This window comes from Lipotes vexillifer, unplaced genomic scaffold (assembly GCF_000442215.2).
Source record: "Lipotes vexillifer unplaced genomic scaffold, Lipotes_vexillifer_v1.1 scaffold109, whole genome shotgun sequence".
In the NCBI taxonomy this organism is placed as follows: domain Eukaryota; kingdom Metazoa; phylum Chordata; class Mammalia; order Artiodactyla; family Lipotidae; genus Lipotes; species Lipotes vexillifer.
The window spans coordinates 20,368-47,802 of NW_006790015.1; the positions used below are offsets into that span (position 1 = coordinate 20,368).

The 27,435-nt window shown below is 43.5% G+C and overlaps 1 protein-coding gene across 1 annotated transcript in view; it reads left to right on the forward strand.

Annotated features, from left to right (window-relative positions):
* The first annotated feature begins 763 nt into the window (after positions 1–763).
* UBE4B (ubiquitination factor E4B) overlaps positions 764–27,435 on the forward strand; it is a 110,924-nt gene continuing 84,252 nt past the window's right edge. The window contains exon 1 of the mRNA XM_007463139.1: positions 764–1,478. Coding sequence (XP_007463201.1) covers positions 1,455–1,478 — 24 coding nt within the window. The 5' untranslated portion in view covers positions 764–1,454. The remainder of the gene's footprint in view (positions 1,479–27,435) is intronic.

Genomic DNA, 27,435 nt, shown 5'->3' on the forward strand with positions numbered 1-27,435 from the left:
CTTTTCCTTGGCTCCACAAGTCTTCCTTGTGTTTGTGTATGCACTTCAAAGTTTTCTGGGTCTCAAACCCATTTATACTTTCAAATTTGGAACACACTTAAAAAAAATCAGAAATTATCTCTCTAAAAGAACAAAGTGAAATGAAATGAAGTTCTACTTGTGTTAAAGTTTTCTTCCAAATGGGCTTTCCTTGCGGAGGAGGAAGAGTCTACGTAGAAAGGTTTTGCAGAATGTGAGCGGTCAGGCTGGTAGAGAACGCTCATCGCAGAAAGGAGACGTTTTCCGTTTCTTTTAGTTCTTTTGGGCGGCATCGTGGACAGTCGAGAGGCGTTTGTGAGCCGCTAAAGAGAAAAGCCTGGGGAACAACGGAGGCGCTGTGGGCCCGGGTCGCGGGCGGGAGTCTCCTTCTGGCCAATCTTCCCGTTGTCTGCAGGCGCCGTGCCCCGCGGCCTCCGCCATCGCCCGCCCGCGTGGCCCTCCCAGGAACCTACCTGGGCAGGGCCCGCGCACCGCCCCCCCGTGCCGTCGCCATGGCAACTCTCCGCCCCGCCCCCCGCGCTCGGTCGGTCCGCCTGCGGCCCCGCTCGCCCCTCCCCCCGCCCCGCGCGGCTGCCGGGGAGAGGGTGGGGCGGAGGCGGGAGGAGATGCAGGAGAGAGGAAATCGGCCCCGCGACGCCCGCGGCCCATTGGCTGCCTCGTCCTGGGGCCAGAAACCCCGCCTGTCTGACGGGGTCACGTGATCCCTTTCAAAGATGGCCGCCCTGTTGTTTTGATGAATAATACTTGGTGGGGCGAGGGGGTAAGAGTAGGGGTGGAGGGGTAGGAGGATTTACTCTTCCAGCCAGAACATCGCGAGTTCGGTCCTCCCCCTCCCCCTTGCCCCCGGCTCCGGCGTGGAGGCGGGGCGTGGCCGGCCTGCTTTGGGAGGGGAGGAGCTTCCCTCCTCAGTGCTGGGCTCTGCCTGGGCGGCTCTGGGGTCGCCTTGCCTCGGGGCACCCACTCTGCAGTTGAACACTTCCCGCCAGGGGGATAGGGTTGGAAGGAGAGCACGATCTGCTGGAGGAAGCGCAGCTGCCGCGCCACCACCACGAAGACACAGTAGGCTCCGGGCACGAGGAGAGCTGGAGACCGAGCTCCCTAGTCTGGGTAACCTGGGAAGCAGAGGGTAAAAAGTGGCGCCTTACGATAACCCTGTAGCAGCAGCAGTGGCGGTCAAAGGAGGCTGCTCGTGGCGTAAGCAGCTATAGGAGTCTCTGGGGCAATTGGAGTGACCGACGCCAAGGCATTTCACTGCCTCTCGTGTTCTTATTTTTTAACCTCTGACTATGCAGTTCTGAAACCTCCCCCATTCGGGGGACCAGACAGCCCGATAGACACCTTCCACTATCCTCCCGCCCTGGTCTCAAAGAACAGAAGATCTCTCCTTAACGCCTTTCACCATTAAGAGGAAAGCGATGGAGGAGCTGAGCGCTGATGAGGTGAGGAGGTTGGGGGACACCTTGGGAGATTAGTTGGCAACTCTTCGGCGCTTTGGATAGGGTTGATATTGCGCCAGTGGTGCCTGGCCTTTGGGCAGGAATGGAGATGACATTTTCTAAGAATTAAATGAGTCCCTGAGAGGGTCTCCGGTTGTATTCTCTGGTATTCCTTTGCCTTCTTTTCCCATCCTGGACTCCATTTGCCTCTTTTCGAGTCTTCTTTTAGGGTCTAAAGAAGAGGAGAGCAAACTGAGGCTTTCATTCTTTTCTTCAGGGTATTTAAGCAAAAAGGGCTAGATTTACATCAAGTTGTGTGTGTGTGTGTGTGTGTGTGTGTGTGTGTGTGTATACGCGCGCGCTCGCGCATGTGCGTGTGCGCGCGCGCGCCTTACTGCAGAGATCTAAAGAATAATTTTGGGAGGAATCATAATGTATAGGTGTATGTTTTTAAAGGATTTGAAATCCCAAGTATGTGTGGCATTTCACTGTATAAGTTAATTAAACATTACATATGTGTTTGGGGGTGGTCTACAGACAGATTCTTTGATATTTAACAAAATATGCATCTTCTCAGTTGCTTCGTGAATTACAGTTAAATTCTAGCAATTTAACAGACCACTAATGGCTTCTGGTATACTTCTCTTTCATTATGCCTTTTTCTAGTTTTTGGCCCTTTCAAACTTGTGTTTTGCTGTAACAGACACTGAACAGGAAGCAAATAACTTTGAAAATTCCCCCTATTATCATTTCTGAAAGGAGTCTTACAGATCCCCTTCTTGATATTTTCAAGATTATTTAATAATAATAAGAAAAAGTGGCATTTAGGGTACAAGGATTTTCCTGTGACTCTGTTGACTTTTCCCTTCTTTTTTATTTTTAAAATTTGGGAGCTTCCCTTTCAGGACCCCTGCTGGCCTCATTCTCTTCCACCTACCATTTCTTCCACAGTTCATGTAAAACTTCTCTACAGTATTATGAAAGTAGTCATCCATCAGGTTGGTTGTACTGTAAAACTTCCATGCTTCAGTTTTAGCTGCAGAGCAGTCAATATATTTACCTAGGGACTAAAATTCTCCAGAGATGAGGCAGGCAAGTGGTGGGTTAAGGGTCACATAGGAAAGGAAGCAAATAATTTTGTTGGTTATGATACCTGGCTTTTTGGAAAGTCAGGATTGCCCATTCTTTGTTACTGACTTTGTTTTCTAAATACATCAGTAGTGTAATCTTAAATTAGAAGAATATTGAACAATTTCTTTCATTCAGGTAGGAACTATCAAGAGATCCTCTTAGAGGCACTTTGTTTTGTGTAGTTTTTTTAAAGTGCACCTCCTTTTTTCTTTAACGTTAATGCTAGTGGATCATTTCTCTTAAGGCAGAGAGTTTTTTAGAGTCTTTTACCTCCAGAAATTACTTTTTTTCTTGACATTCTTTAAATTGTTCCTGGTTTAGAAGTTTTTACATACTTGACTTTTCACTAAGAAAGCCATTAAAGCATACAGACCAGTTAAAGAACTGTATAATCTGAACTGTAGCTCTTCACTTGATCCAGTCCTTGAGGAAGGTATTAACTTTTTTTTTACCATATATGGAACAAATGTAATCATTGTGGAGGAGATAGACATTTTTCAAGGTCAACAAGATATTAAAATAAATGCGAAAAATTAAATTCACTAATTATAAGATCAATATTAAAATTATGTTCAACAAATTAGTTGGCCTGAACACAAAGGGACAGTTCAATAACTGGTAATTTTACTCTCAGCATAATCTAAAACAAATATTTTATGGGGAAAAAGCTTAAGTTTTTTTAAATCCATTTCCTGTAATTCTGGGATTAGGTGAACAGTTCTCAACAGAGACATTTCCAGAACTTTTGCCTTATTGTTACTCTATTGGTGGAAACTTGTGTCACAGATCGGTAGTTGACATTTATTTGGTTAGAAAATAATATTTATATTGTTGAAAACTCAAACATGCATCTCAGGGTGTAAGACATTGATCTTTCAATCTAAATTAGGAAATTAGGTATGACAGAGTTTCATATTTTAGCAAAATGAAAATATATGAGAATGCAGTCCATGAAAAATAGAGTCTGCTATAACCAGGGTAGTAGCTTTAGAAGATTTTACATTATGGGTACTTTTTGGTCCCTCTTATAGATCACCTTGAATTCTTGTACTTTTCTTCTCTTGTGCTTTCTAAGTAGAGTATTTCTTTAACTTCACTGCTGTTTATATTAGCACATTACAATGAGCCCTTTGCTGTATAGAGCAGATCCATGACTAAGTTTATTCTCTTCAGGAACCTGCATTTCAAGGCGTCATTATTTACATTACATTCATTCTGTACCCTGCTCATGTGTTGTTTTTTTAATACCAAAATGATGCTCTGAGTAGGGCAGGTATTTTAAACTGGTTTTCAACTGTGGTGATGATGTCTTTTCATTGAAATGATTTTCTTTTTTTTTTTGCAAAATCTGTATGACCTAGTTCATCTTCAAGAGGGCTGGCTGGGATTCAGGGTGTGGTCAAGGTTTTAGAAGTTGTCTTCCTTCCCAAATGCAGAATATATGGCCTTGGACATTTTAGCAGTGTTTTTTCAGTGGAAAGGGGCCAACGTTTATTAACAGTCTTAGAAACCTGCTCTGTGCCAGGCATTTTACAACCATTGTCTCATTTGATAAAACAGTGCAGTCCAGCAGTTCCTTAAATTGTCCTTGTTCTATAGGTGAAGCAGCTGAGAATTAGGTTAAGTCCATAGTGCCCTGGCTTAGAAGTGACAGAATTGGAATTCAAACCCCGAGTTCCTGATCTAAAAGCTCTTTTTACTGTATTTTACTGCCCAACAACTGCCAATAAATTCACCACAGCTTCTATATAAATATCCTACTAACATGCTTGATCTGCATAGTTTTTCTGTAAAAGTGTTGTTTTTTATGAATTCATTCATGATGCGATCAAGTTTCTAGTCTTTTTGGTGCTGACTCTCATCACACCCCTCCAAAATCATTCACTCAGCAAACATTTTTTAAAAAGATGCTGTTGGGGCTTCCCTGGTGGCGCAGTGGTTGAGAGTCCGCCTGCTGATGCAGGGGATACGGGTTCGTGCCCTGGACCGGGAGGATCGCACATGCCGCGGAGTGGCTGGGCCCGTGAGCCTTGGCCGCTGAGCCTGTGCGTCCAGAGCCTGTGCTCCGCAACGGGAGAGGCCACAACAGTGAGAGGCCCACATACCGCAAAAAAAAAAAAAATAATAAAAAAGTAAAAAGATGCTGTTGCTTTGTGACCACCTAGAGGGGTGGGATAGGGAGGGTGGGAGGGAGACGCAAGAAGGAGGAGATATGGGGATATATATATATGTACAGCTGATTCACTTTGTTATAAAGCAGAAACTAACACACCACTGTAAAGCAATTAAACTCCAATAAAGATGTTAAAAAAAAAAAAAAGATGCTGTGCATTTCCAGCAATGTGTTAGGTAGGTTAGGAGAAACACAGTCTTTTTCTTAAAGAAATTATTTAACCGGGGTTAGGGGATGGGTAGAGATAGAGATAGCTAGGAGTCCAGCAATTACAATACAGGGTGCTAAGAGCTATTGTGGACCTACGCACAAGACAGTAAGAAAAACAAGAAGGGAGCCCCGGTGGCTTAGCGTCTTAGCGAAAACTTTCAAGAAAAAGCGATGCTTATGCGAAGGGCTCTTGAAACCGGCTGTGAAACTGGGGAGCTCAGGAAACCACAAGAAGTAGTGGGACTGGAGACAGGATTTGCCTGGGGGAGTGGCCGCAGGCAGACAGGCACCAGGTCTCCGAGGGTTTTCAGAAATGCTTAGGAGTTTGAAGCCTTTGAGGGATTTTAAGGGATTAGAAAGATAACTGGCAAGGGTGTCCGAGGTGGATAGGGAGAAGGTGGCTGCTGTTGCTATGTGGAACAAGGCAGTGGAGTCTGAAGCAAGGCCTTGGCAATGGGCACGGAAGAGAGCAGACATCAGAAATATTGAGGATCTAAGTTAACCCACTTCTGATGATAAGTTTGATGTGAAAGAGGTAGACGCAGGGGAAGAAAGAAAAAGATGACTCCTTGGTTTCTAGTTTGGGAGAAAGATGGATTGGAGGAGAGAGAAGGAATTCCAGACAAGGAGCAGATTTTGGAGAAAGCAGATTAGTTCCTTTGGACCACTGAAAGATGAGCTGACATAGAGACGCCAGCCCTGGCCTTTCTGCTCTTAACATCTCCATCTCTGACCTTTTCTTTCTTTGTAACAGGCCTCAGGACCTAAGCTCACTTTTTCCCCAGTAGATCGTTGCTAACACTCACTTGATAACCAGGATTCTCCTTCCTCAAGCCTGGAAGGAGAGTGGGATGTTGCCTCCCAGGCCCCTTCTCCACTCCTTTTTGTTCATTTTAGCCAAGAAACAGAGAATGGTAATGATAATAGCTGATATTTATGAAGCTCTTAATATGTGCTAAGCACTTGACTTGCTCAGCAAGGTTGGTGTTAATAGCCCCGTTTTACAGATTAAAAAGTTGAGGCTGATAGAAACTAACTTGCCAAAAGGTGGACAACGAGGAAGTGGTAGAACCTGGATTCTAATCCAGAGACTGATCCCAGAGTTCTTAATCCCTTTGCTAAACTACCTCGAAAATAGGAATAATCTGAGCCAGATGTAATGGTTACGGCATTTTTATCGTCCCTCTTGAGATGGGAAGTGGAAGCCCTCGTTATTGCTAAGAGTGGAGCTTATCAAATAGCCTCTACTCTTTTACGGGAGAAAGACAGAAAGACTTGTGACAACGGGTCCTTGGGTCTTCAGGCCTGTGCTTGGCACAGAATGCATTTTCTCAGAAGGTACTTGCGGTGTGTCCAGGTGGCGAGAGCTTCCTGTAGCAGCTCATTCAGTGATACTTGCTGTTTACTTGCTGCATGTCAGACACCACACGAGCCTTGCTTGCATGGAGCTCCATTCTAGTGGGAGGAAACGTGATAAACAAATACATACACATAAGATGTCATTTGGTGACAGTGCCAGGGAGAAAAATAAAATAGGCTATAAAGGGATGGAGAGCAATGCGAGTAGTGTGTGCAATTTTAGGAGGTGACTTTCAATCAATTCTGAGGTGCCCCACCCTTTTTTTTTTTACTTCACATTGTCACATCTTTGAAATTGGGATGCTTCTTGGTGTAATCACGGTTGGCCACGTGGTAGCTGTGAAAGTTGTCATTTCCTGTTTATGTGTAAACCTGGTTATACCTGTTCATGTTGTTGTACCTTCAATTAAATGCTGGGCATGATAAATATAGTTGCTATTTTAAATGCCTCCCCCCAAATTACACTTTGATTAGCAGTGAAAGCATATGTTACTTTGTATGCAGAGAGAAATGGAAATAGCAGTGGGGTCTCAATTTGATATTAGTAAAGAAAACAAAGAAAATGTTGATGAAAGAATGACCGCAATTTCATATCTTATTGCAAAGCAGCAACCAAGTGCATTAGGGAGCCGTAGAAAGGCAGAAATCCACAAGTCTCCGAAGCTGTGTCACATTTTGAAATTGAACATACAGTTAGAAGGGCTGCCTTTTACACCCAGGCAATGCAGTTGAAGGTCAGAGACACTCCACCTTCTCAGAAAGAAATTTCAAAGCAATGAGAGGCTGGTGTAACTGATTACTACTCTGGCCTGGTCTGTTGTTAAGGTATTTTGTTGTGGTTTAATGGACAGTAGTTTTTTGTCTTGGTGGTGCAAAAAACAACGGTGCAGTTTACAGCCAGTGACATTTTGTATTTGATGACATATGGTATATGCCCAGCTTTGTTTTAGATCATGAGGATATATGAATGAACAATACAGGCAGAAATCCTTGCCTTCATGGGGCTTACATTCTGATTTATGTCTTTTTAAAAATTTATTAATTAATTTGTTTATTTGGCTGCGCCGGGTCTTAGTTGCGGCATGTGGGATCTAGTTCCCTGACCAGGGATCGAACCCGGGCCCCCTGCATTGGGAGCGTGGAGTCTTAACCACTGGACCACCAGGGAAGTCCCTGATTTATGTTTTAAAGGAATCACTGTGGCTGCTGTGAAGAGAATAGATAAAGGGGTAAAGAGTGAAAATGGAGAGAAAGATTAGGAGGCCAGTGCAGGAGTCCCAGGACCAGGGTTTGTGGTGGAGAAGGTGAGAAAAGGTCAGATAGAGGATGGTCAGATATTTTGTGGGTAGAGCCAATAGGATTGGGTGATGGGATGGATGTGGAGTGGAGTCAAGAATGGCCATCTGAGCTGGGATGTCATCAAGCGGACCGTTGTAACAGTTGAAATAGTGCGACACGAAATAGCAGCTGCTTAAACCAGATAGATGTTTATTTCTCCCTAAATAGAAGTCTGGGTAGGAGGCTGGGGCTGCTGTGGCAGCTCTGCACTCATTAGGGGCCCAGGCGCCTTCTGTCCTGTTGTACCAACTCTCCTAACACATGGCGTCCATCTTTTGGTCCACGTCTGTCTGCACTGTAGCCAGAGGGACGAGAGGAGAGGGGAAGGAGAAGTCATGCTCCTCTTTAATGGCACAGCTTGGAAGTTGCACAGATCACTCACTTCTGCTCACCTCCCATTGGCCAGAACCTAAGTCACGTGGCCACAGCTCCTGGCTGGGAAGCTGAGAACTACCGTTCTTACTGGGTAGCCGTTCTTACTGGGTAGCCGTATGCTCAGCTAGAAGTTCTCTCACGTTAGAAGGGGAGTACAGTCAAGGCTGTTCTGTTCAAACCCTTCTTCCGAAACCTAAAACACACGCTCTGCTTTCCTAAAGAGGCAACCTTCAGTTGAGTCCAGAATCTCTGGGTGATATACCATCCAGGAACCTTTAGATTAAAATGCAAGTTATCAGCTGCTTTTCCCTCCCTGCGCCCCCGCCCCACCATGTGCTGTGGTGGAGTAGGATAGAATCATGGAAATAACTACCATTTTGAAAAGGGAAGAATGGGGAGTACAGATCCCTCACTGGTCCACAGCCATTGTCAGCTCCTGCCAGGCTGTGGTATGGGGTCTCCCTGCCTTGGTAGTGGTGGGAGTTCCTGACGCAGTCCTTTGGGCCCAGGTCATTGGAGAATATCCCCTTCCTGGGGCCGAACAGTGTCTCCAGCTTCTTTCTTTCAGGAGCCTGAAGGAGTTGGCTTTTTCAACCCTACTTGATCCCCAAATTACCAGACTCTGAGCAGACTTAGACTAGACTGTGGACGTGCCTTAGGCAGACCTGTTTTCCCTTTTATCTCTGCAGGCAAATCGGCAAACTGCAGCTTGAGTCTGTCTCATTCTTGCGGAACTTCTTGCTTAAGGTGGCAAGAAGCCAAAAGGCACCCAAATTCCGAATTGTTCAACCAGTTCCCCTGGAATTGTAGGCCGTGTAGGCATGTAGGCTATTTTCTGAGGTGTCACAGGTTTTACCAAACGTTTTATTGTGGCCTAACAAGGTTACCAGCCTTCCATCCTGCAATATCTGTGCCCAAGCTGAGCCCTAAGCCACTGCCACGTATTTATATTCTGTTTAGGTTGATTACTTCCAGGTTCCAAATTCTATATATTAGTTAAGATATTGGTTTAATTGCTGCAGCAGAGAGATCCAAAATAATAATGGTTTAAGTAAGATAGAAGCTTATTTTTCTTTTAAGTAAAAATCTGGGTAGGTGGTTGAGAGCGGGTTTAATAATTCCATGATTACTAGGGAGCCAGTTCTGTTTAGTGCTGTGTTATCCTCTGTATGAGGCATCCAGCTTGTAGTCCAAGATGGCTGCTCCAGTGCCCACACGCACATCTGCATTCCAGTCCTCAGGGACCAAAGGGGAGGACATGTTCCTGTCCATCAAGGGCATGATCAGAGATGTCACACATCATTGCTTCCATGTCCTTGGTCAGAACTTAGACACGTGGCCATAACCAAAAGCAAGGGTGGCTGAATGTATAGGAGGAGGAAGCAACTAGCTATCTCTACCACAGTGATGCCAAGAGTTTTAGCGTTCACAGTTTGAAAAATGGAGTTGTTCTGAACTGAGATGGGGAACACTGAAAGAGGAGATTAGAGGGAGAAATTAAGCTATCTGTTTTGATCATATTCTTGTTATATTGCTTATTATTTGTCCACTTGGAGATGTTAAGTAGGTTGTTGGATATATGTTGGGCTTGCAGTTCAGGAAGAAGGCTGGGGTTGGGGATACCAATCAGGACGTTGTCAGTATATTTAAAATCATGAGAATGGACAGATGACCTAGGGAGTGAGCCTAGATAGAAGAGTGGAGGTCAGAGGACTGAGCCTTGAAAGCTGAGCCTCTCCAGCATTTAGAGACGGGAAGGAAAGAGGACACAGAGGGCTTCCCTGGTGGCGCAGTGGTTAAGAATCCACTTGCCAATGCAGGGGACACGGGTTCGAGCCCTGGTCCGGGAAGATCCCACATGCTGTGGAGCAGCTAAACCCGTGCGCCACAACTACTGAGCCTGCGCTCTAGAGCCCGCATGCCACAACTACTGAGCCTGTGTGCCTAGAGCCCGTGCTCCGCAACAAGAGAAGCCACCCCAATGAGAAGCCCCTGCTCACCATAACTAGAGAAAGCCCGGGCGCAGCAACAAAGACCCAACACAGCCAAAAATAAAATAAATAAAAATTAATTAATTAATAAAGAACAAAAAGAGGACCTAGAAAAGAACTGACAAGGGATAGCCACTGAGATAGAAGGAAAGACAAGAGAGCCTGGAGTTCTGGTGTCCAGGAGAAGAAAGTGTTTCAGGACGGAGGCAGTGTTCAGCTCTGTTGAATGCCAGTAAAGTAAATTAAAGGAAGACCAAGACTCAGCGATGGGATTTGGCAACGTGGAGGTCATTAGTGACCTTGACAAGACCAATTTCATTGCTGAATAGGTTCAAGACAGAATAAGACAGAATGGGATGGGAGAGTACATAGCTCAGAGTGAGGTATCAGCTCCAGGGGTATACTGGGGAGCCATCCATACACTGTGAAGCCATGGGTTTAAAAAGTGGGAAGGAGATATTTGGCGAACATACCTATCTATTTATTTATTTATTTATGGCTGCGTTGGGTCTTCGTTGCTGCGTGCAGGCTTTCTCTAGTTGCGGCGAGCGGGGGCTACTCTTCATTGCAGCACGCGGGCTTCTCATTGCAGTGGCTTCCCTTGTTGCGGAGCACGGGCTTTAGGCCTGTGGGCTCAGTAGTTGTGGCTCACAGGCTCTAGAGCGCAGGCTCAGTAGTTGTGGCGCACAGGCTTAGTTGCTCCACGGCATGTGGGATCTTCCCGGACCAAGGCTTGAACCTGTGTCCCCCACATTGGCACGTGGATTCTTAACCACTGTGCCACCAGGGAAGTCCCAGAACATATCCTTTTAAATTTTATCTTTTACCATTTCCTATTATGATGACTAATTCCTTTATTCATTCAGTAAATATTTATTTACTCTTTACTCTGTTCCTCTCTTTCCCGAGGTATATTATTCCTAGCAAGGTGTTTGGGGCCTGAAGAGTTCCAAGTGTAAATTTTGAACCATAATCTGGGCACACTGAATCATACTACAATTAATCTTTAAAACATTTAAGAAAGAGTGGCAAATAGGTATATGATAAAATATTAATTTTGTTTGTGTAGTTTCAGCAAATATATGTGGGATGTTTACTCTCTGCTGGGTATTGAAGGGTACGTGTGTGGAGATACCGTCTCAAATATGAGTAAGACCTGGTCTTCACCTTCAGCGAGCTCGTACTGCAATGGGGAGACAGGAACACAGCCAACTCCAAGTAGAGTTCAAGGGCTGAAATAGATATTTAAGTAAAGGAGTACAGTTGATGGAGCAGTGAATCCTGACTGGGGAAATCTGGGAAGGGCTCTGGGAGGATTTGAGTTAGTCTGTAAAGATGATCAGAATTTTTGACATTTAGAAAAGTCTGTGGTGAGGATAAATGTTTCAGTTATTTCTTACTCTGGGCAAACTCTGTTACATTCGCTCTTTTGAAATTGATTGTAAAATTTTTAGAAGCACTAAAGAAACATTGGAGATGGTGAAAAAATCTCTGATATTGGTGGGTGTTTGTGGGTCTGAAAGGTTTTGCCATGTGATTGTCGAGCACAGCCAACTGTGTAACCCCAAACGCTCCTAAACCAGTAAGTGAGCAGAAGCTGAAGGAGGAGGAGTTGAGAAGAAATAGAAAGAACAGAAAAGGTGTTTCATTAAAATCGCTTCTGCTACCCTGATATTAATCACACTGGTTGGAATTGTCTGTTCGTTTGGCGTATCTCCCACTGCAGCATAAGCCCTGATTATTCTTCTTTTCACTGTTTTTTATCCATCTCTTAGCGCGGGGCTTGACACAGGGTGCCCCACGGTAAATAGTTGCTGAGTTCACGAATTGACTACAAGGCGTCTTTCCGTGACTCCCAGTTCTTGTGCTGCAATCGCTTTTTGTTTTGTTTTTGCTGTTGCTACATAAAATTACGTTAGGTTAAGGTAGGCACTGGGAAGAAAGCTTATTGTCAGAGTCAGATGTACCTGGGTTTTAGGTGGACCAACCAATTGGATGACCCAGGGCAAAGTACTTTCTGAGCCTCACTTGTAAAATGGGGGTCTGCATACCTATCTGTGGCATTGTTGTTCATATTAATTGCCGTGATGCATAAAGTGCTGAGTGCTGCAGTGCCCTGGCAGAGCATGTAGGGACATATTAGCTCTCATATGTCCCTTCCTGGGACAAATTAGCTCTCTTTTCCAGAGTAAGATTAAGTTGTACTTGGTTAGAATTTTAGTTGGTGCTCATATAGCACCTAACGAGCCCTTTGCACATAACAATGCCCAGAGCGTAAAAGGAGGTCTCTTACTTGTTAAGGTAGCAAATAGGCTGAGGCTTGTGTGAAAGGTTGGGTTGGAATCCTTTCCCCCAGCCCCTTAAATTTCCTAAAGTCTCTTCTCACCCAGCTGCCATCTTTTGTGTGAAGCCACAGTGTTATCACTTGTCACACCTCCTCTTCCTTTTTCCTAAAATCTGGAGTGATCAGGTGTCCTGCATGTACTAAGGGGGTGAAGGAAAAGCGAGGAAGTTTGAAAGGAAGGGAACTGTGCAGACAGGAGAAACACGCTGCGTATCAGGACCAAAACCCAAAACACGAGGTGATCCAGTCTGCTAAAGTCAGATGACGAGTTTTGTCTTCTGGAGGGACTGTCCCCTCCTGCAGGGCTGGGGAAGGGGAATCTCTGAATGGGATGACACTGTGTGAACTGCTTACCAGCTGCCATATCTTTAGCATCATTTGAAAACAGTAGTCAGGTGGGCAAAGAGGTCTCTTTTGGGTCCTAGTATTGAGAATACCTGGCCTTGACTTAATTAACTTTCTAATTAAACATTGTGAAATGTATTCAGTGCACATTGTTTCTTTGTTTCCTGTCAGTGTTTGGTATAGATTCTAGATGTGTAATAGTGTCATGGTAATTAGTTAAATTTTCTGCCTAGATGAGATGGCCCTTTGCTTTTATGGGTCTTTTTGGGAGCTGAACTCCTCGGATTTCCAAGCAAATCATCATGCACATCTGTCATCCGCCAGGCACTCCTCTAGGGTCATATTAGGTCAGGGTCTTTGGTCAGACCTCTGTCTATACTTGTCACCAGGGCTGGCTTCGCGGACATGTGACCTGCAGTCAGAAGTGCCCCACACTTGGTCAAATGTTCTGCTGTTGCTGTCTTGAAAATTTTAATACATTTGAGCAAGAGGCCCTGCATTTTTATTAGGCACCAGGCCCCACAAATTCTGTAGCTGGTCCTGGTTTGTCACTGACTTTCTCTGTACAGTTGGGTATATGTCTGGGGAGCGTTTGGTTAGAACCAAGCTTATAGAAAACCGTGTGAAAGCTCATCAAAGACCGATGTTCAGGTTTTAATGGAAAAAATATTGATATATGTCTGACTCTAATGCCATGTCATTAATAGAATTTCTTGAAATTTTTAACAAGTTTCTACTTATACACAATATTGAATCTTTGGATGACTCATTTAACTTCATCAAATAGATTCACTTTTTTTTTTTTAATCAATATTTTTACATAGAGGCATTTACTTCCGTATTATCTTTTTCATGTTGCATATATCTTATTTCTCCAATCTCAATGAAACCTCTTTTGTATTTTATCAAATACATTGGTCATATTTTTATAGTATAAACACTTGTTTTCATGAATTATGGATTGTTGTATTTAAAAACTGTAACTCGTGTTTTAAAATTAAAAAAATTTTAAATTAAAAAGTGTTATCCAACAGCTAGTTTTCTATATTATTAGTGCTTATCTGTAAATACTTCTTTGTGCTGGCCAGTCAGGTATTATGATTGACCCAAAATAATCATATACAGATTTCTCATTTTCAAAAATAATAAAGTACATTTAATGTTAGAGATGGAAAAATTCTGTATATATGAATGCCCTGGTGGGAAAAACTTATTTCTGAGAGGGAAATGAAAATTGGTGGAAAATTAAAAAATATCTAGCAACCTTTATAATCTACTGAGTAGAACTTTTTATGTGTGATTTAATTTACCCATAAAATTATCCTGTTTAGGCTATTGAGGGATATGAATATTTAGAAAAAAGCAGGTAGTAAAGTGTTTTTTTTTTGGCCACGCCATGCGCATGCGGGATTTTAGTTCCGCAACTAGGGATCGAACCCGTGTCCCCTGGAGTGGAAGTGCGGAGTCTTAACCACTGGACCGCCAGGGAAGTCCCTTTTATTTTTTTAAAATTAATTAGTTAATTAATTTAAAAAATTTTTGAGGCAAGATGAAGGAAAAATTTTAAATGCTAAAAAGCAATAGCAAAACCCTTTTACCTTACTGTATATAGATCTGCCAGAGGACTTTACACTTTGGTTTCAGCAATAATTATTTTGTGGGCCAGTTAAAAAATGTTAACATTCAATCTACACAGAAAAAAACGTATAACCCCTTTGAGCTTTGAACATCAGTTATGTAGAGTAGATGTTTAGAGTGTCATTTACGACATTTTTGTTTTAGGATGCTACCGTATGACAGCATATATGTTTATGTTTGGTGAACATTAATTAATTAATTAGCTTTCCACTTTTATGTTAGTTAACCTTTTAGTTATGATAAATACAGACCAGGCATCATTTCCGTGGAGTTTCATCACAGGAGTGCCCAATTTTTTTTTCCTTCAAGGCCAACTTGGGGCAGATAGGTTGGTCATCTGCAGGGGCTTTTGTGTGTTTGTTCTTTTTTACTTTGTATAAATGTCCTCACACTCGAATAGTTTGATGATTTCTGGTCTAGGGAAATGCGGATAAAGCAGTCTTTTGCCTTGAGATGTTATGATTAGAATGGCTTGTGAGTGGGAGAATTTTAGTGAATGCCAAGTGGAAAATATGCTTGTGAAAGTGTCCCATTAGACACCTCTTAAGTCTTTTTTTTTTTTTTTAATGGTAAGCTTTTTTAAATTAAATTTGTTTATTTATTTAATTTTGGCTGCGTTGGGTCTTCGTTGCTGTGTGCGGGCTTTCTCTAGTTGTGGTGAGCGGGGGCTACTCTTTGTTGCGGTGTGCAGGCTTCTCATTGTGGTGGCTTCTCTTGTTGCAGAGCACGGGCTCTAGGCACGCGGGCTTCAGTAGTTGTGGCACGTGGGCTCAGTAGTTGTGGCTCGCAGGCTCTAGAGCACAGGCTCAATAGTTGTGGTGCACGGGCTTAGTTGCTCCACGGCACGTGGGATATTCCTGGACCAGGGCTCGAACCCGTGTCCTCTGCATTGGCAGGCGGATTCTCAACCGCTGCGCCACCGGGGAAGTCCCTCTTTGTCTTTCTTGATGTTAATGTGGGCAGGTAACAAAGCACATTGACCTGTACTGGAACGAGATGTTTATATGAAAGTATTGACATTTCTGTTTTTAAAAAGGGCTGAGTGGCATCTAGGATGATGCTTAACCTGTAGGAGGAACTTAAACATTAATGATCCATGTTAGGAAGGAAACCTTTATTTATATCAAGAATATGATGGGGCTTCCCTGGTGGCGCAGTGGTTGAGAGTCCGCCTGCTGATGCAGGGGACACGGGTTTGTGCCCCGGTCCAGGAGGATCCCACATGCCGCGGAGCGGCTAGGCCCGTGAGCCGTGGCCGCTGAGCCTGCATGTCCGGAGCCTGTGCTCCACAACGGGAGAGGCCACAACAGTGAGAGGCCCACGTACCGCCAAAAAAAAAAAGAAGAATATGATGGACAGGAAATGGCCAGAAGTCAGTGTTTTCTCCCTCTGAAAGAGCCCGCTTTCCCCAACCCTGCTATATAGATCTGCTAGAATATTGGCTTTGGAGTGTTCAGAGTTGGTGTGAATGTAGAACTTTGGTAGAACTTAGAGAAAACGCACGAACCCTGCCCCAGAAGAATTTACACTTTTGTTTCAGCAATAATTATTTTGTGAGTCAATTTAAAAAACTCTTTCCACATAGCTGGGCTTCAGGAAATTCTTTAAAATGTTTAATGCTGCCTGTTTCACTCGGTCATTCTTTTTTTTTTTTTTTTAATTTTATTTATTTAATTTATTTATTTATGGCTGTGTTGGGTCTTCGTTGCTGCGTGCAGGCTTTCTCTGGTTGTGGCGAGTGGGGGCTACTCTTCATTGCAGAGCACAGGCTCTAGTCACGTGGGCTTTGGTAGTTGTGGCTCGCGGGCTCTAGAGTGCAGGCTCAGTAGTTTTGGTGCCTGGGCTTCGTTGCTCCACGGCATGTGGGATCTTCCCGGACCAGGGCTCGAACCCGTGTCCCCTGCATTGTCAGGCGGATTCTTAACCACTGCACCACCAGGGAAGCCCCACTCGGTCATTCTTAAGTGACCAGGAACCACTCTGTGAGAGAGTGTCAGAAGTAGCTGCTACTTGGTCTGTAGGCTCTTCTCGTCTATTTAAGGGCCACCAGGGAAGCCCTGTAAGAATCATTTATTAAAAATCAGATCTAGTTAAAATGATCCTACCCTCAGGCTGTTTCTCTGCTGTATGTTAGGCTCTTGATTCTAGTGGTTTCTCCTAGTTTCACAGTCAGCTAATAGATCCGATGTTTTTCACAGATCTGATGTAGCTGTGCTGTTTATTCATACCGTTTGGGTGAAACAGAGCCCTGAGCCAAAGGAAAACAACGTCTGAGCCTTAAAGGGAGGTGGACAGAACAAAAGGATGGCGGAAACTTGGAGGCTGAAGCTACAGAAAAACAATGACTGTTTACTGTGTGTCAGGTGGGCGCTTGGTTTGTTCAGCAGATATCTACCGAGTGCTCTCTGCTGTAGGCATTGCTGTCGTTGCTTGGGCTGTGGCGGTGAGCATGGTAGGCCAGGTCCCTGCTCTCCTTGTGCAGCGCTGCAGGGAGGTAGGCCATACGCCCATAAAGAGAGACCAGCCCAGGTAATGTGTTGCGATACCTTTATCTCTGATGACTGTCTTGCAAGATGAGTGATATTTATATCATCACCTGCTTCCAAATGGGGAAACCAAGACCCAGAGAGGTAACACAGCTGGAAATGGGTACAGCTGGGATTTTGACCCAGAGCTGGCCCCAGGAGAGCTCGTCTGTCCTGTTGAAGGCTGTGAAGACGGCACCTGGAGCAGCAATCGCTCACCCACTGCGCTCGGTCTCTTGTTTTACTTCCTCTTTTTTCCCCCCTTGTTTTACTTTCAAGCGGAATGCTTTTTTAAAAAAATTGCTCTAATATCAAATGTTGATGAAGAGTCTAGAATAAGTATTGTTATAAGCCATTTATTATTTTAATTTGAAGTAATACTATTAACTAATATTTTCAGTGTTACAGGGTGACTCAAGAAAGTACTTTGGATAATCAGGCAGCTTATGCCTTTGGTTCTTAGCTCTCTCCCTCTGGCAGAACATGCTTAGGCACATACCTAACACATACCCAGCGTTTTCCATACTATTGATCAGATGCAGAAAATATTGACATCTGTCATTTTTGTTGGACTTTATAAAACTCCATGTAATGAAAAACCCTGTAATCACTGCCTGGCATTGGAGAATTACTAAGGGTCAAACCTTTTTTCTCCCTGAGATAAAACAGTTTATAGTCTCTTTTCTAATGACAATAAAATCATTTCTTTGTCATGAGCCAGACTGGGGTTGGAGGTTAGACTAGTTACGTAGGTGTGAGTGTCCTATGGTAAAACAGCCAGGGTGGTAGAGTTCAAAAGACAGTTAGTTTGAAAATTGTGTATTTTGCCAGTGACTGCTGGAACTTGGCCTCTGTAAGAATTTTGTGCTTTATTTTTGAGAGATTTACTCAACTAGAAAAGTACTCATGGAGGAAGTCGGATAACTTACCTTGTCTGCATTCCTTTCACAGGGAAGGGAAGGGGAGCCTGGCAGGCAACTAAGTGGATGTGGGTAAAGACAGGCGCTGGAATAGAGGGGGCACCGGCCCGGGGGTGCTGAACGCAGGACAGCGAGACAGATAGCAAGTGACCACGAAATGGTCGTGTCCAAACCAGGACTCTTCTGAGAGTGGAAGGGGCTCTGTTAAAATTAGACAGGAGCACCTGGAGTGCACTGCTGGGATCCATGGTCCCCCTGCTGTGTGTGACATGTTTGGGCTGGGGAGGAGTGTTTGGGAAAAGCACTGATGCTTTAAGGTTTTAATCTGGGAGTCAGTCGTGAACATGGTCATCATATCCTTTGGAGAGGAAATACAGTAGAGAAAGCAGGCTTCTTGTAGCTTTGAGTAAACATTTATTGAGTTGGGTGGGTAATCTGGAAAGTGAAGCAGAAAATGATTGGAAGACAGATTGCAGAGGTGACATTACTGGTCTACTGTTGTCTCCCTCTGCTGTGCTTTGTGTGTCCAGTGGCAGGTTTCAGCTGATAGGAGGGCTTGGTCCTTTATTTGGAGTATGGGATCTGGGCTCGTTGAGCTGTTAAATTCATGTGTTACAACTTACGGTGCACAGTCACAGGAATGCGGCCAGCTGTCTGTTCCATTCTTCTGATGCGTCCCTTTTATGACTTGCCATTAAAGGAAGGGTAGAGAACTGCAGATTCTTCAATTAAATGTACTTTAGGTTCATTGTATTATGAGGCAAAAATAAAAATAGGAAACAGAAGGTAGAAGCAAAATCTTTGTTCAGAATCTCACCATCCAGGGATACCTGTAGTTTACATTTTAGTGTATATACTTTCTTCCACTATTCCACTATTTTTTTCTAGGTTAGGTATTTTCCCCCCACAACTAAACCTTCTAACATATGATTTTTTTTTTTTTTGTCCCTCTAGAGTCATAGATTTTTGGAAATTGATTTTAGAAATTTTTCTAACCTACCCTCTTCATTTAAAATTATTTTTTTCTGCTTATAAATTCAGTAGTGTAGATTCACTGAATTCTGCATGATTCATTGTCAAAGACTTCCATAATCAGGAATAAAGGGAAAAGCAAGAATTACCTGTAAACCTGTTATCCAGAGAGAACCATTGTTAATTTGGCGGGGGGATTGCCTTCCCGGATTTTCTCAGTGTGTATATACTTCGCATACTCTGCTGTTTCCTACCTTTGTACCTCTGCTCTATCTAGCGTCCTCCCTCTTGAACATTGCAAGTTTTGATTAATAAAATGTCCAGTTCACTCTGGTTCGAAAAACAAGATGCCACCTCTAGTCCTGCATTCCCCTCTTGCTGTCACTTGATCCCTTGGCTCTACTTTCACAGACTAGGCTCTTACAAGGGTAGATCTCTTCTCCCCACTCATTTTTCAGTCCCCCCTCCTTTCCTGTGCTTTTTGGGGAGGCTTTTTCCTTCATCTTTCCACTTAGATTGCTCTTGCTAAGACCACCTGATTGACAAATCCCTTGGCACTTTTCAGAATGTGTTAGTTAACCTCTCTTTGGATTTTGACCATGGTGACCACTTCTTTTTTTCAAAGTCTCTTCCTTTGGATATCACGGGGATACAGCTTTTCTTGACTTCTTTCCTTCTTTTCTGTCTCCATCACAGACTGCTCTTTCCTGTATACCTTCAATGATGATATTTCTCAGGATTCTACTCTCGAATCTCTTCATTCCCTACCTTCAAGGTATATCTGTTGAATGAATGAATGCATGCATGAATGAATACCCTTTTACTGGGCCTTCACTTATTTATTCTCCAGGTACTTATTTAGTGCTCCTGTGGTCCATGCTCGATTCTGCAGTCCTCAGGAGATGGATGTGAACTAGATAGCAAATTTCTGCTCTTGGTACCTAGAGTTATCTGCCATGTAAGTGTTGGTACTGGTGACTTGCGAGTTCGTATATCCTGCCTGCGATCTGGACCCAAATCTCCAGCTGCCCCAGCCTGGCAGGCAGTGAGGGTGCGTGTGTCTTCTCAGCAGCTATACTTCTACACACGGCCCTGCTTTGGGGTATCACCGGAGGGGCCACTAAAACTTGCTTCAGCTCAGGGCTCACCAGGAGTTCTGTTGAGGGCACATGTTTATGGGGGATCGAGTGAAGGATATGCAGCCCATTCATTCCCTGAGAGAGTGATTTTTAATCTGTTCTGAGTCAGGGACCTCTTTACAAACCTTATGAAAACTGGAGATCCTCATGACCCTCAGGTTTTGAATCCCTGCCCTTCGTACTCTGAAGTCTATCTTAAAATCAAGCCACACCACAAAGGTGAGGCAAGGCCCTCCTTCCTCATTTGGGCCACTCTCAAATGGATTGCTTTCTCTGAGTCATATTTTGGCATTAGCATCTGCCGATACTGAGTATGTGATATGTGTTGTCACTCACATACTGTGTTGGTAAACTACATGCATAATGTGTACTAATCTCCCTTCTGGCTTTATCTGATTTTTTCTGTCATCATCTTATTTCTGTTCTAGTTTTCTTATCTATCAATATTTGATTTTAACTTAATTAAGTTAAATTAAAAATGTATTTTATGTGGTTTTTTGGTTAATCATTTTCGATCCTTGTTAGAACAAGGAAATGATAACCATAAATAAAACAAATGTCAGCTGCCTATAGGGCATTTCTGTTTGGGTATTCTTACAGGCGTCTCATACCCAGTAGTCTAATCATAGCTCATGTTCTCTTCTTAAAAACTCCGCCCTCTGGGCTTCCCTGGTGGCGCAGTGGTTGAGAGTCCGCCTGCCGATGCAGGGGACGCGGGCTCGTGCCCCGGTCCGGGAGGATCCCACATACTGTGGAGTGGCTGGGCCCGTGAGCAACGGCCGCTAAGCCTGCGCGTCTGGCGCCTGTGCTCCGCGGCGGGAGAGGCCACAACAGTGAGAGGCCCGCGTACCGCAAAAAACAAACAAACAAACAAAAAAAAACAAACAAAAAAAACTCCTCCCTCTGTATTCTCAGTTTTAGGAATTTTACCATCCACTTAGGTATCCTGGCCCGAAATCTAGACTCTCCACCCTTCCTCACATCTCACTTCCAAAATAATGACCGAGTTCTGTTGATTATACACATTAAATATCCCTGGAACTGTCCCTTCCAGCGTCCCCCTTGCCCAGGCTCTCTTTGTCCTGCCTGAGTCCATTCTCTGCATGGTAACTAGAGTGATGTGTTTTAAAAGATAAATCTGACCCAGTCACTCCTTCAAAATCTCTTCCTTGCCGTCATGAAAAAGTTCAGCCGTAGGATGGTATTCAGAGCTCACCATGGGCTTGCCCCAGCCTGTCTTTCCTGCCTTGTGTCTTGCTTTGGCCATTCACACGCATCTTTAACAAGCAACCCAGAATTCCCTAAACACTGTGTGTTCTCACAAAGCCTCCCCACCTTTGCCAGTGCTCCTGTGTCCCTTTGCTTGCTGAGTCCTACCTGTCCTGAGGAAGAAACTCTAGTCAGGTAATGTGCACAGCGTGTTATGTTGTAGAATTTGTATGTTGCTTGATTTTCAAGATTACTCTTTGGGCTGATTCAGAAATGACTTACTATAGTTAGCGAAAGTGATTTTGAGTCCTGAAAACCTAATAGTGAAAAAAGCCAGGTGTTATTCTGTGCACAAACTATTGATCATGTCTTTGGGGAACTGAGTATTTATAAACATGTACACAGTAAGTAATACAGCAGCTTATCCAGCTTAAGCAAAAATGGGATTTATTTTAAGGATACAGGGGTCCTCCTTCTGAACCCAGGGACAGCAAGATAGCTGGGTCACGGGAAGGAACTGGAACCTGGAATCGGAATGCTGCCAGGGCTTCCTTTGTCTTGGGTTTGTGCTTCATTGTAATCGCCCCTTGTACACACTGTGCATTACCTTCCCTCTGTCTCACTGTCTCATACTCATGGGCAACCCTGGCTGCTCCAACTTCATGCCTACTGTGTGCAGCTGAACACGGCTAGAGAAAACCCAAGCCAGGTGGGCTGGTAGGTGTAATTTTTCTCTCAAGTTTTTATTCTGAAAATGTTCAAATCTGCAGAAAGATTGATTGAGTCACCTGGATGGATTCATCGTGTGTTAGCGTTGCCTTTTTCCGTATTCACTTAGTATGTAAGTGTGTGTGTGTGTGTGTGTGTGTGCATATAAACATACATACATAAACATACATGTTGGTTTTGACTGAACTGTTTGAATGTACAAAGAACCATAAAGCAGAGAAGGGGAGCAGGAGGTGGCCAGGGAAGGCCTCACTGAGAAGGTAGCATTTGAGCAAAGACCTGAGGAGGGGGTGCTGGGCAGTTGTCTTAGAGAGGAGTTTGCTGGGGAGAAAGAGGCGGCAGTACAGGGTGACCCCTAACACCTGGACAGTGTGTGTGCTGAAGAAAAAAGAGCCTCTGCTGCACTAGACTGTTTTATTGTCAAGATATTCCCTGCCCCTTCCTGGCGGAAGGTTATGTTTCTCAGCCCCACTGGCTGCAGGTGTGGCCATGTGACTTGTTTTGGCCAATGAGATGTGAGCAGAAACGAATAGGTCCCTTCTGGGCCAGTACCCAGTGTGCTCGCTCCTCCTCTCCCTTTGCCTTGACAAGTGGGAGTGTTCCCTGTAGAGGCTACTTTGTCATCATGGGTCCTTGGAGTGTGGACGATTTGGAGCAGAGCAGCCCTTGCATCTGAATGTTTTCAGATTTTATAGACATAGTAGGAGATAATAATAGTTTCATTCTCTTCATCAGAAATTGTGTGAAAGGAAAGGAAGATGGGCAAAAATAGAAATTTATTATGTATCATTGCCATTTTCATTTGCAGTAATACCTATTGTAATGTAAGTATACCCAAATGGAATCACAGTGTGTGCCCTTTTGCAACCTGCTTTTTCAATTCAATTAAAAAAAATACTGTGGTAAAATACATATAACATAAAAATATACCTTCTTTTAAGAGCAGGAGATATCTGAATAGGAAACACATTGTTTTCTTTAAAAGATACGGCATGACTGGGCCTCCCTGGTGGCGCAGTGGTTGAGAGTCCGCCTGCCGATGCAGGGGACACGGGTTCGTGCTGCGGTCTGGGAGGATCCCATGTGCCGCGGAGCGGCTGGGCCCGTGAGCCATGGCCGCTGAGCCTGCGCGTCCGGAGCCTGTGCTCCGCAACAGGAGAGGCCACAACAGTGAGAGGCTCGCGTACCGCAAAAAAAAAAAAAGATATGGCATGACTAAGCTCCGTACGTATGTATTATGTATGTATGTGTGTATGTGTAACCTCCCTGTGAAGTGATAATGGATGTGCCCCAAACATCCATCATCAAAGGGGAAGAGTTGCACTCTTCTCCTTTGTGTCTTTTCTACTCTCATTATATCTCGTGCAGACCTTATTTTGCTGTGTCATAACTGTTGATTTTCTTCTATGTCTTTCTCCAGTGGATCTGGAAGTCCTTAAGGATAGAGAGCCTATGACCCCAGTGTTGTCTTACTTTTAGTGCCTGCTACCGTGGCTGGTGCAAAGTAGACAAAAAACCGACAAAGGACTGAATTTGGGGGGCAAGATTATGTTCATAAAGTGTCATCTTTTTCCTGTTTTATTATTTGATACTCTATATATTTTAAAGAAGAAAATGGAAATATTCTTTGTTTCAGAATACACAGTCATCAAAGAGGAAGATTACTAATATTCTAATGTTGTTAGAATATAAATACAGTACCTGAAATACCAACATTCTATGCATAACTTCCTTTATTCGTAACTCATAATGCACAAGCACTGCGTCATCAGGGAAGTAAGGCTGCCTCCATCTGCAAGACACTGCAGCTTCAGAGGGGGTTTTCTTCTGTAAAAGATCAGTGGGGTTTGGGTAAGACTACCCTCTGGAGTTAGAGTGGCTACTCTTTGGTTTTCTAGCTGTGTGACCTTGAGCAAGTCACTTAGCCTCTCTGAGTTCAGCTTTCTCATCTGTAAAATGGGAAAATAAATGTACTGTCTCTTTGGATTATTAACTAAGTTTATATACGTGAAGCCCTTAGAACCAGCATTTGAGACATAATAAGGGTTTGGTAAGTGTTAATCATATTAATGTTAATTTTTCTTTTGTCTTAGAGTTTGCAGCAGCCTCCCAAAGTATCAATAATTGTCAGTGACTAACCTAGAAAAGTTTATTATCTGAGTGCCGTATTCACTTCCTCTTTGCAGGAGAGGAGATGATAGGATTGTATTGAGAAGTAAGGAGACATGTACTTGTGTTCAGTTGAAATCTTTGACTTAAATTCTTAAGTCACTTCTTGCTGTAATGTTAGGATTTAAAGAAAAAGCATTTTTTCATATTTTTGGCCTCATGTATATAGGGTGACAGTGATAGACTGAGTTTAATTTATTCTTTTTAAATGGGGGGGATTTAAGTGACAAGACTTTTGGAGCTTTAAGTGAAAATTAATTTAAAATTGTGAATTTTAAAAAGGAAACTTGTGAATTTTAGATCTCAGAGCTGTGGTGTTCAGATTTGAATGTATTTACTTTGAGATATATTGTTGGGCTTAGATATAGGCATATTGTGAAATTGTCATAGCATTTAATAACTTTTAGATGTGACCAGCTATTAAAAAAGAAAACAAAACCTACAATAATAATCAAAACAGGAGATAACTCTAGAAGGACACCATCCCAAAGAGTAAATATTTGAAAATGTTTTTCTTTATGTTAGAATTTAATATTTTAGAATTTAATAATTTGGAAAAGTAAGATGCTTTTGTAGAATGACTGTTTACTAAATTTAATACAATGCCTTTTGGATTTATTTTTTCCCACACAAACGCTAAAAATAGGAGGATCGGTTTGGCCCATCCTGTCTTAGCTTCTGCCTCGTGTCACCACAGTGGCCCTTGCTGTTTTGAACAGAGGCTGTTTTGAATCTATTTTTAGTTAGTCAGAAATGCGAGGGTAGGAAATGCTACATCAAGATAAAACAGTTCCAGGGAAACCTCTTATTTTATTTATATTTTATCCTTTTAAAATTCTATTATTATTATTTTTTCGGCTGTGCCGTGTGGCTTGCAGGATCTTAGTTCCCTGACCAAGGATTGAACCTGTGCCCCCTGCAGTGGAACCCAGGCCCACAGCAGTGAAAGCACTGAGTCCTAACCACTGGACCGTCAGGGAATTCCCGGGAAACCCCTATTTTAATGTCGTTTGTGAAATAAGAACTGAAACAGTCAAGACAAGAAAAACTCTAGGAATGAGATTTCATGATCAGTATGTTTGGGTTTGAGTTGTGGTTAGGACGTAAGTTGAGGAATTGGAAGTTCCTTTTTTATGCTCTTGGTTTTTTACTCTCTGTGACATCTAGGAAGACAGTTCTTTTAAAAAGGACTTCTGCTTAACTTAAAAGACATTCTACCGGTCTTACCTGCTTATGTATATAGAGTAGGCAAAGAGGAAAACGTTTAATAATACTTTGGTGTGTTGGGACTATTTTTATTTTGTGTCTCATACGTTGTGCTTGTGATGAAAGTGAGGTCATGTCTCTTAATCATCAAATTAATTAGGTAGGCCTTCATACCTGCGATTGCTCATAGCCATTCTCTTTGGAGTCTCCAGTCCAGAAATTCCCAGGGTCCTCAGGCTGCTAGGCCAGTTCAGAGCCACCACCATGGTGGAAAGTGGTCAGTCCACTGAAGGGCACTTCCCAGGGAAGCCCGGCACCCAGATTTAAAGTGGCTTCATATTTTTTTCAAAAGCAACGTGTGTGCTTTTTCAAAGGTAATATTATCATTCCCTAAACAGTAAATTTTATGTGCAATGCATTTTCTGATAGTTTTCATTTATTCTTTAATTCATTCAGCACATATTTAAAGAGCACCTACTATGTGCCAGGCACTCTTCTAGGTACAGATGAGCCATCAGAGAAAAAACTGAGAAAAGCCTGGGCCTGAAGAAACTTCGAGTAGGGGGATGGTGAACACGCAATACACAAAGGAACATCACAGGGCTTTCCTGTTGGCGCAGTGGTTAAGAATCTGCCTGCCAGGGCATGGGTTTGAGCCCTGGTCCGGGAAGATCCCACATGCCGCGGAGCAACTAAGCCCATGCGCCCCAACTACTGAGCCTGTGCTCTAGAGCCCGTGAGCCACAACTACTGAGCCCGCGTGTCACAGCTACTGAAGCCCACGTGCCTAGAGCCCGTGCTCCGCTAAAAGAGAAGTCACTGCAATGAGAAGCCCGCGCGCCTCAACGAAGAGTAGCCCCCGCTCACCACAACGAAGAGTAGCCCCCGCTCACCACAACTAGAGAAAGCCCAGCAACACACAGCAACAAAGACCCAATGCAGCTAAAAAATAAATAAATTAATTAATTATTTAAAAAAAGAAACGTCACATATGTAGTAGGTCAGCTAAGAGCCGTGAACATAAAATGAATTAGAGAACAGGGCAAAGTGGTAGTTTGCTCACAATTCTCTGAGGAAGGCACTGTTTATTGCCATTGTACAGATTCGGAACTGGAAGCCCAGAGAGGTCAGGCGACTTGTCTTGAGCCCACCTAGGTAGTGAGTTAGTAGTAAAGGTTGCATTTGAATTTCAAGTCAAGCACGGGCTCTTAAGTTTAGCTGCCTCTAAAGTACTGAAACTTCTAGCAAATCCCCCAATGCTGGTTTCCTTGAAAATTTAAAGTCTCTTCTGTTGTATTGGTGTGTATACACAAACACATTTTAAAATGAAAATACTGCCTTAATTTCAGTATCAGGTAGTAAGCACAGTGTTTGTGTAAGGTATTTTAATTTACCCTAAATTTAAAAAAATGGAGAATCCTCATAAAGACTGTAGCATTTCCAGTGGGCCTTGAGGGATAAGTAGAATTTATTTTTTAAAATTATATCCTATTTGAAACATGTAAAAGACCATATTTAACGTATAAGTTATGAAGAGTAATATGATGAACACTCATGAACTCACCACCCATAGTTGTAAGTATACAACCCAATGCATTGTCACAGGGTGGACACACCTGTGAAACTAGCATCTCATTAAAAAAGACAAAAGACCATTACCAGCACCCGAGACACCCGCTCATGCCTCCCCCAGCCATCCTCCCTGTACCCCCGCACCCCCTGCCAAAGGTAACCACTATCCTGACTAATGTTACAGTTTAGTTTTTCTTGGTTTTGAAATTTATCAAAATGGAATCATGCAGTGTTTGCATTTTCATGTCTGGCTTTTCTTTTTATTTATTTATTTTTGGCTGTGTTAGGTCTTTGTTGCTGTGCGCAGGCTCTCTCTAGTTGCGGCGAGCGGGGGCTACTCTTCCTTGCGGTGCATGGGCTTCTCATTGCGGTGGCTTCTCTTGTTGCGGAGCACAGGCTCTAGGTGCGCGGGCTTCAGTAGTTGTGGCACGCAGGCTTCAGTAGTTGTGGCTCGTGGGCTCTAGAGCGCAGGCTCAGTAGTTGTGGCGCACGGGCTTAGTTGCTCCGCAGCATGTGGGATCTTCCCGGACCAGGGCTCGAACCCGTGTCGCCTGCATTGACAGGCGGATTTGTCACCACTGCGCCACCAGGGAAGCCTTGTGATTTGTGTTTTTA